Source organism: Pituophis catenifer, unplaced genomic scaffold, assembly GCF_029215685.1.
Source record: "Pituophis catenifer annectens isolate HBS135680 unplaced genomic scaffold, rPitCat1.0.hap2 SCAF_14, whole genome shotgun sequence".
Taxonomy (NCBI): Eukaryota; Metazoa; Chordata; class Lepidosauria; order Squamata; family Colubridae; genus Pituophis; species Pituophis catenifer.
Genome location: NW_027256894.1, coordinates 11,542,003 through 11,561,691, shown reverse-complemented (window position 1 = coordinate 11,561,691; position 19,689 = coordinate 11,542,003). Strand labels below are relative to the sequence as shown.

The 19,689-nt window shown below is 41.5% G+C and overlaps 1 protein-coding gene across 2 annotated transcripts in view; it reads right to left on the bottom strand.

Moving 5' to 3' along the window:
- The window catches only part of AGBL1 (AGBL carboxypeptidase 1), a 680,934-nt gene that overhangs the window by 546,947 nt on the left and 114,298 nt on the right, over positions 1-19,689 (bottom strand). For both annotated transcript variants that reach the window (XR_011601025.1, XM_070953407.1), the window contains exons 16-17: positions 5,758-5,905; positions 1,163-1,316 (exon numbers count right to left, since the gene is read on the bottom strand). Coding sequence is in view for 1 of the 2 variants with exons in the window: in XM_070953407.1 (XP_070809508.1) it covers positions 1,163-1,316; positions 5,758-5,905 (302 nt within the window). In the remaining variant the exon portion in view is untranslated. The remainder of the gene's footprint in view (positions 1-1,162; positions 1,317-5,757; positions 5,906-19,689) is intronic.

Here is a 19,689-nt window from a genome sequence, read left to right as displayed (position 1 = left end):
AAGGCTAATCTGAAAACATTTTCTCTCCTTCTTCTATCAACAAGACCTTTCCACCTCTATTGCATTTTTACAAATCTGAGCTGCATTTATCATTCTGAAACATGCAAAAGAAACCTTTCATAACAATTTCCTTGTTCTGTAAATTAGAGAACATCTATAAAGTCAAAGCAAATAAATCAAAGGTTCCAAAAGCTTGTAATTCTCCGTGTTGCTTCAATAAAACAAAAATGTAGATAATTCTTTCTGAAGCTACCCTGTTTGACGGAATCTTCTTCTTCCCCCCCCCGCAATATTTAATAAAAACTATTTTAAAATGTAGATAACTATTAAGCCTCGCTCCAATGCAAGTCTGCAAGTCCATATTGCCCAATAAAAATTTAAAAAAATGTCTGCATCCTTGCAACAAAACTATGCATACCTTACATTGAATTACATTTAATTATATAGTGGCAGATGCTGAATGGACATTTGTTCCTGAAACAACTGTCCTTCATACAGATCTTTCACATCAGGAGGTGAACCAGGGGTGAAATCTAGCAGGTACTGACAGGTTCTGGAGAACCGGTAGCAGAAAATTTGAGTAGTTCAGAGAACCAGCAAATGCTACCTCTGGCTGGCCCCAGGAGTGGGGAGGGAATGGGGATTTTGTAGTATCCTTTCCCTGGAGTGGGGTGGGAATGGAGATTTTGCAGTATCCTTCCCCTGCCACACCCAACAAGCCACACTATGCCCAACAAACCACACCCACAGTACCAGTAGTAAAAAAAAATTGGATTTCACCACTGAGGTGAACCAACAACTTATTTGATAGTTAGTGTTTGGCCACCGTTGTTTAACCATGGCTGTTGAATAAACTGGAACCACATAGCGGGTTAAGTCACAAACCACAATAGCTACACAAACCACACAGCACACTGAATGGCAATCCATCCAGATTAACTCTCTCATGGAACGTATGAATCGGATCCACACCTTTCCCTTTCCACAAGCACATCTTCAAGGAGTCTCTCCAACAGCAACAGCAATGAAAATGGATGAGATTATGGCAACCCAGCTCACGGTTTTACTGGATGCCATTGATGACATTCAGATTCAGATGTACAGTATGTTACTCGAGATCTAGAGAGGGTGGAGTAAGAACCAAATGAAAGAGGTGACTTACGGAACTGCTCCAGGTCATTCCTGCTTTCCGATTCAGGCATGGCGGTGACGGTAAGCAGAGGGCACGCATTTCCTGCTAGAGTGTGGCAAAGGGTCTGCCTCTTGAAGAAGACTTTCTTTGTATTCCTGGTTTGCTCCAAGATGTCAAGGTGAGACTGCAAAAATGGAAACATGAACGTGTAATAGTTTACAAAATGTCCCGCTGGGAGAAATCGTCTAGCCTGGGTATCAGCAACCTGTGGCTCTGGAGCCACATGTGGCTCTTTGGCCCCTCTGCTGCAGCTTCCTCTCCCATCACTGTCTGGCCCCACCTCTCGCCCTCCCCTCCCAGTCACTCTTCGCCTGGCCTTGGAAATCCAAGAGAGAGAGGGAGAGGGGAGAGAGAGGGGGAGAGGGAGAGAGAGGGGGGGAGAGAGATACAGAGAGGGGGAGAGAGAGACAGATAGAGAAATACAGGGAGAGGAGAGAGAGAGAGAGAGAGAGAGAGAGAGAGAGAGAGAGAGAGAGAGAGAGAAGGGTTTTGTGGTTCCCGGTGTTTTTTAACAACCGGTTCTCTGCCCTAATGTCCGGCTGGGTAGGCGTGACTAGGGGAGTCATGTGACTGGGTGGGAGTGAGTGACATGGAGTTGGCCACACCCACCCAGGTTTTGTGGCTTCCGGGTTGTTGTTTTTTCCTGTGGGAAACGGGTCCAAATGACTCTTTGAGTGTTTAAGGTTGCAGATCCCTGGTCTAGTCCAACACCTTGTAGAATATAGATATACAACTGGAAGTCCCAGATCCATGGGCAGACTTCTCATTGAGGCCAATGAGCTAATGGAGGACAACTTCCTTCACTCACTCACTCACTCACTCTCTCTCTCTCTCTCTCTCCCCCTCCCTTCCCCCCTTCTCTCTCTCTCATTTGTGAACAATTTCATTTTAATATTATAAGAATTGGAAGCAAGAAAATAAGCTTAAATAATGGGAACACACCATAAACCATTATTCAAACTATTTTCTTATTTAAAGATCTCCGGACTGCTTGCTGATGAATCATGGAGTGCAGCTACAGTATGAAACCAAATGTGAAGGCCTTTTGCTCAGAAATGATGTAATATCATTTAATGTCGCATTTAATTTAATACAATGCCTCATTCCTCCCTTTGAGGGACCGGCGTTCTCAGAGAGTCAAGTTACCTAAGTCAGGTTTTCACTACCAGCCTCCCTTAACCCTGCCGAGATGTCGAACTACAACCGCCCGAATCTTCTAACTAGACTGCTACCATCTTAGTAGACATGCTTCCATTGTACTATCCACCCTTCAGGATTCCAGACAGGTTGGCAAGCCAAAGGGTAGCTGAGCATCAGAAGCTGCAGGAAGAAAGACAGCATCTACTCTGAGGGGTCCTTGGTGCTCCTGCTTGAACAGTGGGCTGGACTAGAAGACCTCCAAGGTCCCTTCCAGCTCGTTCATTCATTCTGTTCTACATTCTATTCTATTCTCTCTGGGCTCTGTTGCTTCCTTGCAGACATTTCATTATCCAAAGTAGCTAACATCATTAGAGGGATCACTTCTTGTTAGCACAGATGATGTCACCTAGTTAAGGTAAGAAAACATCATCCAAGAAAACAACCAAGCTCAGAGAACAGAAAGGAGAGGGGTGAAATGCTCCCAGTTCACACTGGATCGCCTGATCCGGTAGCGATGGTGGTGGGTGGTTCGGAGAACTGGTAGCAAAAATCCCTGCCCCCCCCCCCATGCTCAGCTGAGCCACACGATCATCAGAGGCTTTTTTTTTTTTTTTTTACTTTTAAAAGCATTTCTTCTAAAATCTCTTCGGCTGAAAAAATGCTTTTAAAAGTAAAAAAAAAAAGCCTCTGACGATCGCGCAGCTCAGCTGGGATCATCAGAGTCTTTTAAAAGCATTTTTAACTCCCAGTTGAGTTGCCTGATTGTCAGAGGCTTTTAAAAACATTTTTTGTACAACCTCTTCGGCCGAACAAATGCTTTTAAAAGGCTCTGACGATCCCAGCTGAGTTGCCTGATCGCCAGAGGCTTTTAAAAGTAAAAAAAAAAAAAGTTGACCACGCCCACCCAGTCACATTACCCCCACCACCACTAAGCCACGCCCACAGAACCGGTAGTAACAAATTTTACATTGCACCTCTGACCAAGGACTTCTCGTTTCAACCCTGAGCTACAAATATTCTTCTTTATTCTGTAACATATACTCCGTATCTTTCGTTGAAAAAGAGCAAAACCAATGACGGCTGAACAACCTGCGCATTGTATCACAATGTGGGGATTGTGATCCTAGCCATGTCACTTGCCTCTCTCTCCCTGCCCTAAAACCCAGGCTGAGAGTCACTTAAGCTACCTATTCACCCTAGCTGCGGGAGTGGAAAGATAAATGATTTTGTTATTAGTTCTGTTCCTTCAGGTCAGCCTCCAGTTCTGCTTCTGACTTTCTCTCGATGCACCTCCTGACCCTGACCAAATTGCAAAGCGGACTGCAGAGGAAATGTTTTTGCATTTAGGAAATCTTTGGTTCGGTCCGTGCCATCTTCAATATGAAAAAAAAAAAAAATCAGGGAGAAAAAAACAAACAAATCTGCCTGAAATACTTGGTATTACCGGTCATAGTCAAAAATATTGGATTAGACCGAACCAAAGGTCTGTCCTTCGGCATTGTTGTGTTTTTTGAATGAAAAGATGGAGCTAAATAGTACATCTTTGGACCAGTGGTGAAATCCAATTTTTTTTACTACCTGTTCTGTGGGCGTAGCTTGGTGGTTGTGGTGTGGAGTGGCTTGGTGGGTGTGGCGTGGCGTGGCTTGGTGGGCATGGCTTGGTGAGCGTGGCAGGGGAAGGATACTGCAAAATCTCCATTCCCTCCACACTCTGGGGCCAGCCAGAGGTGGTATTTGCCGGTTCTCTGAACTGCTCAAAATTTCCACTACTGGTTCTCCAGAACCTGTCAGAACCTGCTGGATTTCACCCCTGCTTTGAACAATTTACAAAATACTTCAGATTTAAGAATTCTTTCCTAATTAAAGTTGACACATTCGCATGTAATGGCCTGAATTTGAGAAGACTTAAACTATGCAACTATGCCAAGTATGTATTTCAGATACAAAACATAATGTGCTTTTTACTCAAGCAGGTTTACATTTAGAAAATAGATTTTTAACAGATTAACAAGAGTTCGAAGGGACCTTTGCAGGTGATCTAGTCCAACCCCCTGCTCAAGCAAGGAGACCCCACATCTGCCTCTACCTAGGATCGAATACATACTGTATTATCTCAGTTGGATTTATTTACTGACGCCTTATTTACATTTTGTTATATATTAATTAACTAAAAAGGTATTTAGAAAATGTGTATTATGAAACCGCTAAAAGAATTGAGATCTCTAAAAGTGCCACATTTTGTATTGTGTTCACCTGTGATTTATTGCATCTTTGACAAACTACAAACTTAATCTGCAGATATCAACAGTACGCAATATGAGGGAATGTTATTACTCAAACACTACAATGCAAAATTAATACATGTATTTTACATGATTAAAAAAAAGAAAGAAAAGAAAAGTTGGCGCTTTTGGCTTGCATGGGCAAGGAAGGATGTATCGGCAGTTAAAGAATCAAAGAAATGGTACGATTCAATGCCAATCTTTCATGCGGCTTCTTCTCAGGGTGCTGTAAATATGTCTGCCGTTATTAAATGCATATTAGATTGTGAAGAGTTTCCAAGTCAGTTTCCGTATGGAATTTTATTGCCTTTCCAAATGCCGAGTGCAGGTAATTGAGTTCCTGGGTTGCAAAACCACTTAGAATTCATTACTTAGACAAAAAAAGGGGGAAGATACACCCACGACACCTACACACACATACACACACATACACACACAATTTGTACAACAGAGGCTGAAAAAGAAAACCTAGTGATGCACACGCGTGAAATTTGTTTTTCTTTTGGGGTGGGCGGGAATCATGCAGTCTGTAAAAATGATTTTTTTTTTTACTGGATTTTTTTTTTTTTTTTTTAAAAAAGCTTTGCAGGGGTAATAAAAATCTGTGAGTTATTTAAGTGACCCCGGTCAAAGTTATCTCTACAGAGATATCCACTGAAATTATGATTCAGGCAATGTCAGGAAATGAATGTTTCTCTGTATCTCAGTACAGCAGAAACGGAATCTTGTATTCATTGGAAGCATAATCTAAAATTAAGCTAAAGCTCCTCCTAACTTCAGAAGCATTTCTTTCCTTTAAAAAAAAAAAAAAAAAAAAGCAATGTAAAGCAAAAACTCCTTCTATTGTTAATTTTTGAAGCAGTGTTTGCACAACAGGCCCTCTTATTCTTCTCTTCCTTTTAACTCTTTCTCATCTACTGATATACCCCCTACAGCCAAATCTTGTTGAATAAATTGGACATCATTCTCCTGCACCTCATAGTCTTGACTGGCTGGCTAATAAATCAAGAAATATCCTCCTGATCCTCAACTGACTTAATCTCGCTCTTCCCAGGATGTTACTAGAGTTTTTGTTAGATGGGCATTAACATTATCTGAATTAATGAGCTGTATTTCCCTAGGATTTCAGACCAGAAGCATTACCATCATGGTAGAGTAGGTGTATGGATAATGGTAGGCCAGATAGCAAACATCTTCCTGGTGAGGGAAAACGAGGCTGAAGGTGAGAGTATAGCATGACTTCCCGTGAGGACCTTCTGCCACTGCTGGGGCACAGTTTCGGTAGTGGTTTCTGAATGGAAAAGGAAGAGAAAAAACACTACTAAGTGGCTTTCCTGCTTGCCTTCAAAACCAAGAAGGTACGATTTTAAAAAGCGGGTAGACATATGGTAGAAATCCCCCGAAGGCGTCTTACACTTCCAACAAGCCGAAGAATTTCCCTTATTGATTCGTGTTAATCTTGTGGGGGGGAATATGCCACCTATAAAACATCTTGTATAAATTTTCCTTATATGTGGTTGCTAACGTAATTTTTAAATTTTTTTCCCCACACAGTTTGCCAATTGTCCAAATCGATACTATGTCCCAAATATTTACTCCAAATTATCATCGTTTCTTTGACTTGTTCCTCAATCATATCTTGTTCCAACAAATAGCAATATAATTTACTTACGGTCTTACCTTCCCTACTTAATAAAATCTTATCTAATTCCGATAATTCTTGCTTTATACCCCATTCTTTTTTTTATCTTTCCTAAATTTAGATTGTATTTGGAGATATGCCCACCATTCTATTTAATTATTTTAATTTTTAATTATTGTTGTGTCTTGTGCTTTTAAATTGGCTGTACACCGCCCTGAGTCCTTCGGGAGAAGGGCGGTATAGAAATAAAATTATTATTATTATTATTATTATTATTATTATTATTATTATTATTATTATTATTATTATTATTATTATTATTATTATTATTATTATTATTATTCCAGGTCAATTCCTTCTTCCTTTAAGATTTCTCACTTTCAATTCTCCTCTTTTATTCAAAACGTCTTTACAGGTAACAACTCCCCCTGATTTAATAAAGTTTGGATGGGTGTACATTTCCAATGTTGATACCCAGTTAGAGATTTCCATATAATTGCTTCTTTTAGTCTTAGTCCAGATGTCTAATAGAGCCCTCCTAATATAATGCCTCTGAGGACCCGGTTTGTGGGGGCAATAAGCTGACTTTCTATAAAATATACAAAAGTATGAAGGCTATTGCTTAATGCATTGTAAGCCGCCCTGAGTCTCCGGAGAAGGGCGGCATATAAAAATAAATAAAAATTAAAAAAAAAAATTCTAGTGCCAATAATCTTGTATTTTTGAGATGCATCCACTCACTTTTCCATTCCAAAGCTGCTGCTTGGTAGTATTTTCTCCAATCTGGTGGGCCGAATCCCCCTCTTTCTCTAGCATCTTGTAATAATTTTAACCGAATTCTCGTTTTTTTTTCGCTTGCCAGATAAATTTGAAATATATCTTTCCAAATTTGCAAAAAAAAAAAATCTTTTTTGAGCTGAATTGGCATGCATTGAAATAGACATTTTTGGTAAAATGTTCATCTTAATGATAGCTATCCTACCCATTAAAGATAACTGTATTTTTCCCCAATTTTCCAAATCTGACCTAATTTGTGCCATTAACTTATTGAAACTGGATTTTCTTTGTTGCTTTGGTCCTTGAAGATGTTTTATTTCTTATCCAGGAAGCTTCTTCATTCTGAACTGAAGAAACTTCTTGGATAAGATGAAGAAGCTTCTCGGAAGATGAGTGCCGCCCCCTAGAGTTGGGAACACTAGCACCATGATGGTGAACCTATGGCACGCGTGCCACCTGTGGCACATGGAGCCATATCAGTGGGCACATGAGCGTTGCCCTAGCTCAGCTCCGGTGGGGCTGGAGGTCAGGAAACTGGCTGTTTTCTGGCCTCCGGAGGGCCTCCAGAGAGGTGAGGAAGGTTCTTTTCGCCCTCCCCAGGCCCCTAGAAAGGCTCTGGAGCCCGGGGAGGGTGAAAAATTGGTGTGCCATGCTATCGTGTGCCAAAAATGGGGGTCATGGATGCATGCATGGAGGGCAGGGTGCATTGAATTATGGATGTGGGCACATGCATGCACAACTTCCCCCGCGTTCCCCCCACTTTTGGCACACGACGGCAAAAAGGTTAGCCATCACTTGACTAGCACATATGTGCAAGGGGAACCTTTACCTTTAAATTTTTCAGGGAACAGAATACTGTAAAGCAGAACACAGATTGTCCCCGAGTATCGGTGCCTCTCGCATTTCCTTTCTGCCTGTTTTTCCACAGACAGAAAAGATAAAATTGTACACCAGAATTCTCTTTCTACAACCAACTTTCTCTTTCTCCTTTTTTTTTGGCATTTTTTTTTTTTTAAATAGACACAGTTTCAAGGCTGAGGGTGAAAGATTTCCTATTAGGTGTGATGAAGAGCTAATTCACGCATTTCAAAGAGACAATATCATAGCAAATTGCATTCCTGAGGACATTCTAGACAATAATTTCCCCCACCTAGCACCAATTATCCCACTGCTGACATGTCTTATTCTGAAGTGCCCTGTGGATTTTCTCCCTTTCACTTTTTGATTGATGCTATTCTTGTTGCTGCATCAAAATGCAAAAAAAAAAAAAAACCCAACAAAACCTATCAAATAATAATAATGCAAGAGATCCTTTTTGAATTGCCAAAATAGAAACGTCATTGATTTTTCAGGTGGATGGTCTAGTTTAGTTTTATTCAAGGAGTGGCAGTAAATTTCTAAATGATTTTTGTGGGCATGCACATACAAATACACACCCTTCTACATATGTATTGACATGGGAGGCAGAATAATTTGATTTTCCTTAAAAAAAACATTAATAAGAATCTCTCTTTTTTGTATTTGAATTGGGTATGGCTAGTCTAGAGAAAAGAAGGACTAGGAGTGACATGATAGCAGTGTTCCAATATTTGAGGGGGTTACCAGAATTAAGAGGGGAGTCAACCTCTTCTCCAAAGCACCTGAATGCAGGACAAGAAGCATAGATAATATAATAATAACTTTATTGTCATTGTACGCGTATACACAGTATACCCATACAACGAAATTCACTTAACTCCCAAAGACCAGGTCCAACACACATAACAACCCCCAAATACACTCCCACTCACCACAATTCCCCACCCCTAAACCACCCAAACATCCACACAACAGACCAAGTAATGCTGTCCAACAGCTCACCGATGGTGGCCCTTTAGTTCATTGTTGAGTGCAATTATAGCTCTGGGATAAAAACTATTCAGAAAATAGTTGAGTTTTAATTGTTCTGTATCTTCTGCCAGAAGGCAATAGTCCAAAAAGATTGTAAGCAGGATGGGAAGAGTCTCTAAGAATGTTATGCAACTTCCTCAAACAGCGAGATTCGAAGATGTCGTCCAGGGCTGGTAGCTGGAGCCCGATGATATTCTGGGCAATTTTAATGATTCTCTGTAGAGTTTTTTTGTCTGCTACAGAGCTGCTCCCATACCATGCAAGAATGCCGTATATCAGGACACTCTACAATGGTGCTGCAATAGTAGGACAGAAGTAGATGCTGAGATAGATTTACCTTCCTGATAAAGTAATAGATGGGAACTAATCAAAGAGAAAAGCAACCTAAAACTAAGGAGAAATTTCCTGATGGTGAGAACTATTAACCAGTGGAACTGCTTGCCTTCAGAAGTTGTGGGTGTGCCATCATTGGAGGTTTTTAAGGAGAGACTGGACAGCCACTTGTCTGAAATGATGTAGGGTCTCCTGCTTGAGCAGGGGTTGGATTAGAAGGCCTCTAAGGTCCCTTCCAACTATATTATTCTATTATTAAAAGCTTCCTCAATTGTCTAATATGACAATTCCTCAATTGTCTAACAGAAAGAAACAAGACACATCTGAGAATAAACAGATCAAACAGGTCTCTCTCCATATGTGCCTTCTAAGTCAGATTTTGATTCCTGATGACTGTCTGAACAAGTCCCTGAAGTTTTCTTGCCAAGGTTTTTCTGAAGTGATTTGCCATTGCCTGCTTCCTAGGGCTGAAAGATAGTGACTGGCCCAAAGTCACCCAGCTGGCTTGGTGCCTAAATCAGGAGTAGAATTCACAGTCCCCTGTTTCTAGCCTAATTCTTTAATCACTATACCAAACTGGCACTACAAACCAGTCTAGCAATTGTCGAAGAATAGCAATGCAGTCCTGTGGATTGGGCCCATTGGAGGTTTTATTACTATAAGTCGCCCAGAACTACCATGACTGAGTTGGGCAGCCATATGTACTTCTTAAATAAAACACACAAAAAAAACACTTACATACACACCAGTGGTGGGTTTCAAATTTTTTTACTACTGGTTCTGTGGGTGTGGCTTGGTGGGTGTGGCATGGCTTGGTGGGTGTAACTTGGTGGGTGTGGCAGGGGAAGAATACTGTAAAATCCCCATTCCCACCCCACTCCAGGGGAAGGTTACTACGAAATCCCCATTTCCTCCCGATCAGCTGGGACTTGGGAGGCAGAGAATAGACGGGGGTGGGACCAGTCAGAATTTTTACTACCGGTTCTCCGAACTACTCAAAAGTTCTGCTACCGGTTCTCCAGAACTGGTCAGAACCTGCTGAAACCCACCTCTGATACACACACAGCTAGCCTGATTCGATGATCATAAATTTCTGAGCTCAGTTGAATTTACTTGCATTCTTGGCAACAAGTCAAGAATCTGGGAGCCCCTTTGCTGACCAACTAATATTATTGTAAGCCATACAAGCTTTCGTGAGCTGTTAATAATATTTGCTGTTGGAAAAGATCTACAAAATTCTTGATTTCCCCCTCCCCACCCCCTCAGAAACTGAGGTGGTTCTTGTATTAAAATATCTTAAAGAAATAATAAATAAATAAATAAATAAATAAATAAATAAATAAATAAATAAATAAATAAATAAAATACTTGGGAAACCTTTCCCTCCGAGAAAAAAAAAAGTTAAAAAAAGAAGATAACTATACAAAAAGTCATGCAATTAACATGCAGATGCAGTACAGTGCCCAGGGCAATAAAGTCACTTTATAACTGTCAAAGCCCAAAGTTAGATCTTTCTCCTTCAAGCCTTCCATCCTTCTCCTATTCCATCTGGCATTCTCCTGTAATTAATAATCAACCTAATTATTATTGTTGCTATTAACATCACTTACTGCAGCAGAATGTTCAAAGTGCTTTGTAGATGTTATCCGATGATTCCTCCCATCTCCCCTTCCTCGGCTAAATTAGCCAAATTGGAAGCAAAGAGGCTGTTACCCTCTCAAGCAAGAACTCAGTTTAAAACAACCCAGCACAAATCCTAACTACCCTTGGCTGATCTGGAAGAAGCTAAATCCATTTATAGATGGATTTAAAGCTGACAGCTGGGTTCAAGACTTGAGCACTGCATGACTGGTAAGCTCCTGTTACTTGCCCCAGGTCCAGTGGTGGGTTGCTACCGGTTCTCCCCGGTTCTTGCGAACCGGTAGTGGAAATTTTGAGTAGTTCAGAAAACCGGTAAATACCACCCCTGCCTGGCCCCGCTCCCAATCTATTTGCTGCCTCCCAAGTCCCAGCTGATCGGCTAGAAGGAAAAAATCAGGGCTCACTTGACAAAGAAGAGAAAAAAAAAAACAACAACACACCTTAGCTTTAAATTGAGAAGCAAAGAAGCCTCCCAACTGATCGGCTAGAACCGATCCGCTCCTTGTAAACCTCGGTAGATTGACAATTGAGGCCAAGCTGCCTGAAAGCGGTTTCCGATGCTCTCGGTGGTGGCAGAGCAGCAAAAAACTGTTTAAACTCTTGCTGGGGTGCTCAAAGGGCCGCCCTACAGCTGATCAGCAGTAAAAGGCAGTGTGGTGGTAGACCAGTGCCCTCCAAAAACAAATGGGTAGACCGGTACGGCTCTGCAAGAAGCTAAAAGCCTGGTAGACCAATACCTCTGCTAAAAAGAATTGTTTGTCACATGACCATCACACTACGCCCATAAAATAAGCCACACCCACAGAATGGTAGTAAAAAATTTTAGAACCCACCTCTGCCCAGGTCCTACCAACCTAGCCGTTCGAAAGCTTGCAAATGAGAGTAGACAAACAGGTACCACTTTGGTGGGACTATTCCATGGCCTCGGCATATAATCATGCTGGCCAATGACTATGGAAGTGTCTTCAGACAACATTGGTTCCCTCGGCTAAGAAATGGAAATGAACACTGCCCCCTAAAGTCAGATACAACTGGAACAGGGGGAAACCTTTACCACCTGAAAACCTCCCTGTATGAAAGCTAAATATCTATGGAGATTCTCAGTCATCCAGGTCATGGTTGTCCCAAAGGTGCCTTTTCAAGCGGCAACTGGACTTTCTGTTTTTCATTTGAAGACGTTTCACTTCTCATCCAAGAAGCTTCTTCTTCAAAGAAAAACCAGAAAGTCCAGTTGCCTCCTGAAAAAGCACCTTTCGGCAATGGGTAGGACTTGAATAACTTAACAACTGGTTCTGGGATTTGCTGGTTTGCCAAACTATGCAGAATCTTAACTACCGGTTCGCTTGAACTGGTGCAAACCAGCAGCAGCCCACCTCTGCCTTTGGGACTTCCTGTATGAAAGTCAGCTTTGTCCCAATTAAGGAGAACCCTAATATAATGGTATGTGGGAATGTCAGGAGTCGGGAGAAAGAGCAGCAATATAGACAACTTTCAGGCAAAGGGATTTCAGCCCACAGAAGAAAAGGGAGTGTGGGAAATATCTCAGAGAAGACCCTCTCTAGTTTTATCAAAAGTAAGGGAAGAACTTTCATACTTGCAAAATTCTGTTATTTTAACCTTACAGTAAAGGTAATGTTAATACTCATGGTTTGTGCTTCTTATTTGGACTACCTCAAAAGTCCGGCACCTGTAGAAGCTGTAACATAATTATTCTTATATACTGGTTTTATAAAGATTCCATACAATATATATATGCCCATTAATTTTTCAGGCATTCGCATATTCTACTTTCAATGTCTACTGTCCAATAAGGACCATGTATTCAGTTTATCTAAATATTGTAATATTTGCCTATAGAATCTGTATTGAGATCGCTGCTTAGCATTAATATTTTTATTGTGGTTCACAGTTTTTAGCGATTACAGTATGCCATTTTTTCCTTGCATATTTTTGATTTTAGACTGCCACAGTAAAGAAACTTAAATTTAGACTGATTAGATGGATTAAAAAAAAATCTGGAAGAATGCAATCCTAATTTTGCAATGTGGACAGGTCAATTTGAGAAAAAAACTTTGCTTTGGTCTGGAGTCAACTGCAGGGCTCCACTTTTTAGATGTTCAACTCTACTCCCCATCCCCTTCCATTTATCTTTTCTTTTATGTACACTGAGAGCATATGCACCAAGACAAATTCCTTGTGTGTCCAATCACACTTGGCCAATCAAAAATTCTATTCTATTCTATTCTATTCTATTCTATTCTATTCTATTCTATTCTATTCTATTCTATTCTACTCTACTCTACTCTACTCTACTCTACTCTACTCTACTCTACTCTACTCTACTTCTATTCTATTCTATTCTATTCTATTCTATTCTATTCTATTCTATTCTATTCTATTCCATTTAGCCAAACTTCAAACCATACATTTTGCCTCTGCTCAGATGTGGTTACACAGAGACCAGAAAAGACTGATGGGATTCTGTATTTGGATATTGTCGCACGTCTTCAGTGCTGATCATGGCGCAATCAATGCAAACATTTGCCTGGAGAACAAACTGCGAATCAGATCATTTCATAAAGGCTACCGTGATCATTTTTCTGGCGGCGAAGTCCCTTCCTGCAAGCGTCTGTCACTTCACACAGGGGGAGAACGAGCGAAAGGTGCTGTCACCGAGACCCTTTTGACAGAAACGTTTCTAATAATCTCAGTAACATAAAAATATCGCTCTGGAGAGGAGAAAGGAAGACGGCACATGACCAGGCTGTGACTGTCACATTTGTCTTTGTGAGTGAACTGTCCCTGCTTCTCCATGCAGAGCAAAATGGATATGAGTAGCGATTAGACTGCATGCGCTACACAGACCATCATACGGAAGAGCTGGTGTATTTTTAAAGGTTTTCCAATCGCAAACAAACCCACCACTAATCACAGTGCCTGCCTGTTGGCTTTCTGCCATGAATCTCTGCACTAGACCCAGTCTTGGCCTGAGAGTGATGGGCTCACTCTAAATTCAAGGATGCAACAGGAATAATCTTTTTCAAAACTGGTTGCATCTCAGCATGAGTCTCAGCTCCAAGATGACTGATTTTTGAATCCAAATGTCTGCATTAGGTACGATCAGATCATGCAATCTCTTGAATTGCAAAGGGCTACTAAAATTACTTTATGCTAAAATCAATCGCCGCCCAAAATCATGAGACATGCTTCTGCCAGAAAATTGTTCATCTCCATCCGTAGGGTCTATATTGGCTGATAATAACTGTCGATAGTTTCAGGCAGAGGTCTGTCACAGCTGGATCCCATACCTAGCAGGGGTGCTATTCAGCAGGTTTTGACAGGTTCTGGAGAACCAGCAAATATCACCTCTGGCTGGCCCCAGAGTGAGGTAGGAATGGAGATTTTGCAATATCCTTCCCCCAGGAGTGGGGAGGGAATGGGGATTTTGCAATATCCTTCCCCCAGGAGTGGAGAGGGAATGGGGATTTTGCAATATCTTCCCCCCAGGAGTGGGGAGGGAATGGGGATTTTGCAATATCCTCCCCCAGGAGTGGGGAAGGAATGGGGATTTTGCAGTATCCTTCCCCTGTCATGCCCACCCACCCACCCACCAAGCCACACCACACCCACAGAACCAGTAGTAAAAAAATGTGAATCACTTATAGGCAAAATTGTGGCAATTAAGATGAACATCCTCCCCAAGATCTTATTTTTATATCAAAATTTACCAGTAATTTTAGAGAAAATTTTTTTTTTAGATTTAAATAAGACCATTAGGGAATTTGTTTGGGAGGGAAAAAAATCAAGGATCTCACTTAAAATTCTACAGGAAAAAAGGAATGTGGGAGGACTTGGACTCCCAAATTGGGAAATGTATTACAGAGCAGCAAAGTTGATATGGATAAAGGATTGGATCACCTTGGAGAATAAGAGAATCTTAGTGTTAGAAGGACACGACCTACAGAAAGGGTGGCATGCATATCTATGGGACAAAGACAATAAAAAGAAAACCTATTTCCACAGGCATAAAATCAGGGACTCCCTAATACAAACGTTGGTGGGGATTAGGCAGAGATACTATTCAAAAGTCCCAAACTGGCTTTCCACAGTAGAGGCAATGATTTACCCCAACAGGTGGGGAATGGAGAAATCGTGCAGATATAAAGACATCGTCGATGGAGGGGGAAACATTAAATCAAATGAAGCTCTGAGAGACCAAGGTATAACCTTAGATTGGTGGACTTATCTGCAAATAAAATCAAGATACCAGAAAGATAAAGATGAATATGGCTTAGAATTAGGATATAATGGATTAGACAAAATTTTGATGGGACCAGGGAAAAAAGCGTTGGCCAAGCTGTATAATTATTTATTAGATGAAGACAGAGATGAGGATATAATCGGAAACCAATTGAGAGCATGGGAGAGAAATATTGGACACAGTTTGAACTTTAATGAATGGGAAGAAGCCTGGAATAAAAATTATAAATTAACTAGAGCAGCCACGTATAAGGAAAATCATTACAAAATGCTTCATAGGTGGCATTTAGCACCTGCAAGACTAGCAAAGATGTTCCCCAATGCGCAGCCAAATTGTTGGAAATGTGGCCATGGTCATGGCACCTTCTTTCATATGTGGTGGACATGCCCCGAAGCAAAAAGGTACTGGAGCAAAATTCGGAGATGGTTGAAAGACATACTTAAAGAAGAAATCGATTTGAATCCAGAAATATTTCTCCTGGGAATGGTAAAGAAAGGGTATGGAAAGGAAAAGGTCCACCTCCTAATACACATAACTACAGCTGCCAGACTAGCATACGCTCAATACTGGAAAAAGAAAGAACTACCACCAGATGACCTTATAATTAATAAAATATTAGAGTGTGCAGAGATAAGTAAATTAACACACGAGATAAATGACGATGAAAATTCTGATTATGATACTGTGTGGGGAAGATGGTACGAATGGATAAATGATAGAATTAAGGAAGGAATAAAAGGTGCAGAAATTAATTAGAAATGTATAGTATAAATGACACCAGACACTTACTCATGTATATATGTATAAACACTGCGAATCCGATGTTAAACAGAATTGTTACTATATTTTATTTGTGTAAAAAAAAATCAATAAAATTGTATAAAAAAAAATGTGAATTCCACCACTGATACCTAGGGTCTTTAGCATGCAAAGTACATTTTCCCCGATGCTGGAAAGTATAGGTTCTCCCAGAACCTTACAGTCCAGAGCATGCTTGTGTCAAAAATGTACAGCAGTGCCAAAGAAGGACTACTCTGAAAGCAATGAATTATTTTATTATTATTATTTCTGTACGCTTAAAGAGAAATTTTGCTTGTGGTAAGCTTGCTTTGTTGCTTACTTACTTAGGGGGCCTCCCTTGAAAATGCTTTACATAGTGAACTGCAGGAATAACAAATTCTACAGCCAGCACCCCAGCTCGAGGGCTCACATATTATGCAACATATGCAAGCATTCCTTTAGAATACATAGCTGTAGGAACCATCTGGGCCGATAAAGCATTGTGTGATTATGCTTGAAGTTATGACATTAGACATTCACTTCTGGTCGGATATGTCTCAAGCTATTGCTGTAAGTTAAAGGTGGTTAATCAGCTAAAAGGTCATGATTTTAAAAGAAGGAATATGAGAAAAGGGTAGAATATTATTTGTCGTCCCCCCCACCACCAAGTGGGGGGGAAGAAGTCACAAAGCCTGACTAGGGGGTTCAGTGGCTAAGATGCGAGCTTGTCGATCAGAAAGGTCAGCAATTCGGCGAATCCCTGGTACAGGTCTCGAATCCCTGGTTCGAATCCCTGGTACAGGTCTCGAATCCCTGGTTCGAATCCCTGGTACAGGTCTCCTGCATGAGCATGGGGTTGGACTTAGTGGTAGGTTGCTCCCAGTTCTGTCCAGTTCTTTAGAACCGGTAGTAAAAGTGTCAGGAGGCTCCGCCCACCCTCCCAGACATCATAAATGATGATCTGCTCATGGGCAGAAGCGTCCCATTCCCGTTGCGAACCGGTAGTAAAGGTAAGTAGAACCCACCCCTGGTTGGACTAGATGACCTCCAAAGTCCCTTCCAACTCTGTTACTGTTAAAACAAATACTTCTTCTAATCTGAACGGAATTCTTTTATTAAGCTCCCTCCCCGATGAGACCGTTGTATTTTTTCTCCCAGGGCTAGTTTTCTATTACTATGTTCTATGATTCTATTTTGCATTCCATGTCAAGTTTTTGGTTCCCATGTTTATAGTTCTCCGCCAATCTGATCTACTGATCTACTCAGTGGGGCAGTAGCACCATCAACCAAGGTACTGAGCAGTGATTGTAAAAAAAAAAAAGAGTTCCTTGACTTGAAATCAAGTGATAGTGACTTCATCAATGCATTTCTTCTGGTTGTGTTGCGGTAATACAGAAGAGGTTTGCCCTTAACTCTTTTTCTGAATGTTTACCTAAACATTCAGCCTAAAGCCTGTTTAGCCTAAAGCTCTGACATCCCCTGTAAGTTTCCCATCCAAGTTCTAACCAATAACTCCAATTTACTTATCTAAGATCAACCAAGGTTGGATAGATTTTACCACTTGAACTATGATAAATGAACAATTATTTGTTCATCTACATCAGGGGTCCTCAAACTATGGCCCAGGGGGCCAGATAAGGCCCACCAAAGCCATTAATATGGCCCATGCAGGACCACGCGGCTGCCCCGCCCACATCGCCCCACCTACAGAGGTGAGTTCTACTTACCTTTACTACTGGTTCGCATCGTGCCCATGCGTGTGTGCTTTGCTCACAGGTGCTCTTCTGCGCATGCAGAGCCTCCCGCCAGTTTTACTACCGGTTCTTGCAAACCGGTCCAAACCAGGGGAATCCCACCACTGCCCGCCTACCCGCTGCCCCCCCCCCCCCCGCTTTCTGGAAGCCAGGGAGGCCATAAACAGGACACGCAGAGACCTCTGGAGGCCAAAAATGGGCCCGTTTTTGCCTCCCCGACCGAGAGAGAGAGCGAGAGAGAGAGAGAGAGAGAGACAGAAGTCCCTCATACACACCCCAAGGCAGCCACATCCCTTCACTATCCTGCTTTCCACCCTCAGGAGCATAACAAATTAAAGTGTCAGGTTTCGATGTCGTCTCAAATAAAATAAATTGCCTTTCCAAACAGATAGTCTTTGAAGAAATCTTTCATTTTATTAAGCACAACAACCTGTCCCCGATTGTGGCGTAGCCAACACTGACTTCCTGACCCCAAACCTTCCCTTTCCGTTCCCCAATTCTCTGAGTCTCATTGGCCCTCTTCCAAATCACTCTCCCCATATCTACTACTTCAGCTCCCAGGAATGTCACCCCTCCCATCTCATCTCTTAGGGGATATTATCTTCAGGGAAAATAAGTAGGTGAGAAGTCAAGCGTCTTCTTGCCAGCTGCCCCCTCTTCTCCTTCTTATGTCAGCACTAGAGTAAATGCAGGTTGAAGTGCTGACATTAAGTTTAATTTGTGTGTATTGTTTGGACTGTTAAATTGGCCACACACACCCAGTCACATGATCACCTAGCCACGCCCACCCAGTTGGTCTGGCCCCCAAACAGTCTGAGGGATCATGAATTGGCCCCCTGTTTAAAAGTTTGAGGACCCCTGATCTACATCATGTTTAGAAACCACCCATCACCATCATAGAGTGACTCTGGGCAGTGCATAAGGATTAGAAAGAGCATTCTGAAACTACAACCATTTGACCACTTTTAATCAGTGTTAAGTTTGAAGGCCACTCTTGGGCTTTATTTTGTTTTTTTCTAATTCTTATTCCAAGATGGAGGACATTTGCTCAAATCAATCCTCCCTTTCCTCTCCCTGGGATTTCTGCTGAAATAACAAAATTTAATTAGATTATAATTCAGATTATAGTGACCCTGTTCCAAGAGCCCAGTAATATTCTGTTTGTAGTAATAATTTGCAAAAAAAAAAAAAAAGTGCCACCTACGTGGATTTCAGATACCATCTTCAACTTCCATTTTTATAGTATTCTAATTATGTATTACACCAAGCTGTTCAAAGTGCTTTGCGTTACCCCAGCAGCCTTCATAGAAAAGCGTGTTATGATTAGATCAGAATTAATACCTGCATGTTCCAACAAGAGAAAGGAAATGCATGATTGAGAGATACCAACTGGGTCTCCAGACATCCTATTAATGGCATCTCCTCTCACTTCCTGGCTCTTCTCCCCCTGTCCATTTACCACACTCTTCCTAGCAGAAAGAGTCTGGCAGTGAGTTTCTGATATCAGGTCACTCTCTGCATAAAATGAGAGCAAAAGCCAGGGCTCCCAAGGCTGAAGGTTGTCCTCTCCTGACCAGGGGTGAAATGTAAAATTTGTTACTACCGGTTCTGTGGGCGTGGCTTGATGGTGGTGGTGGGTAATGTGACTGGGTGGGCGTGGCCAACTTTTTTTTTTTTTAACTTTTCAAAGCATTTTTTCTAATGCTTTGAAAAGCCTCTGGCGATCAGGCAACTCAGCTGGGATCGTCAGAGACTTTTCAAAGCATTTTTTTACCACCTCTTCAGCCAAGAGGTTGCAGAAAAAAATGCTTTGAAAAGCCTCTGAAGATCCCAGCTGAGCCGTGCAATCATCAGAGGCTTTTTTTTTTACTTTTAAAAGCATTTTGTCATCGGAAGAGGTTGTAGAAAAAATGCTTTGAAAAGTAAAAAAAAAAAAAAAGCCTCTGATGATCGCGCGGCTCAGCTGGGTATGGTGGGGGTGGGGTGCAGGGATTTTT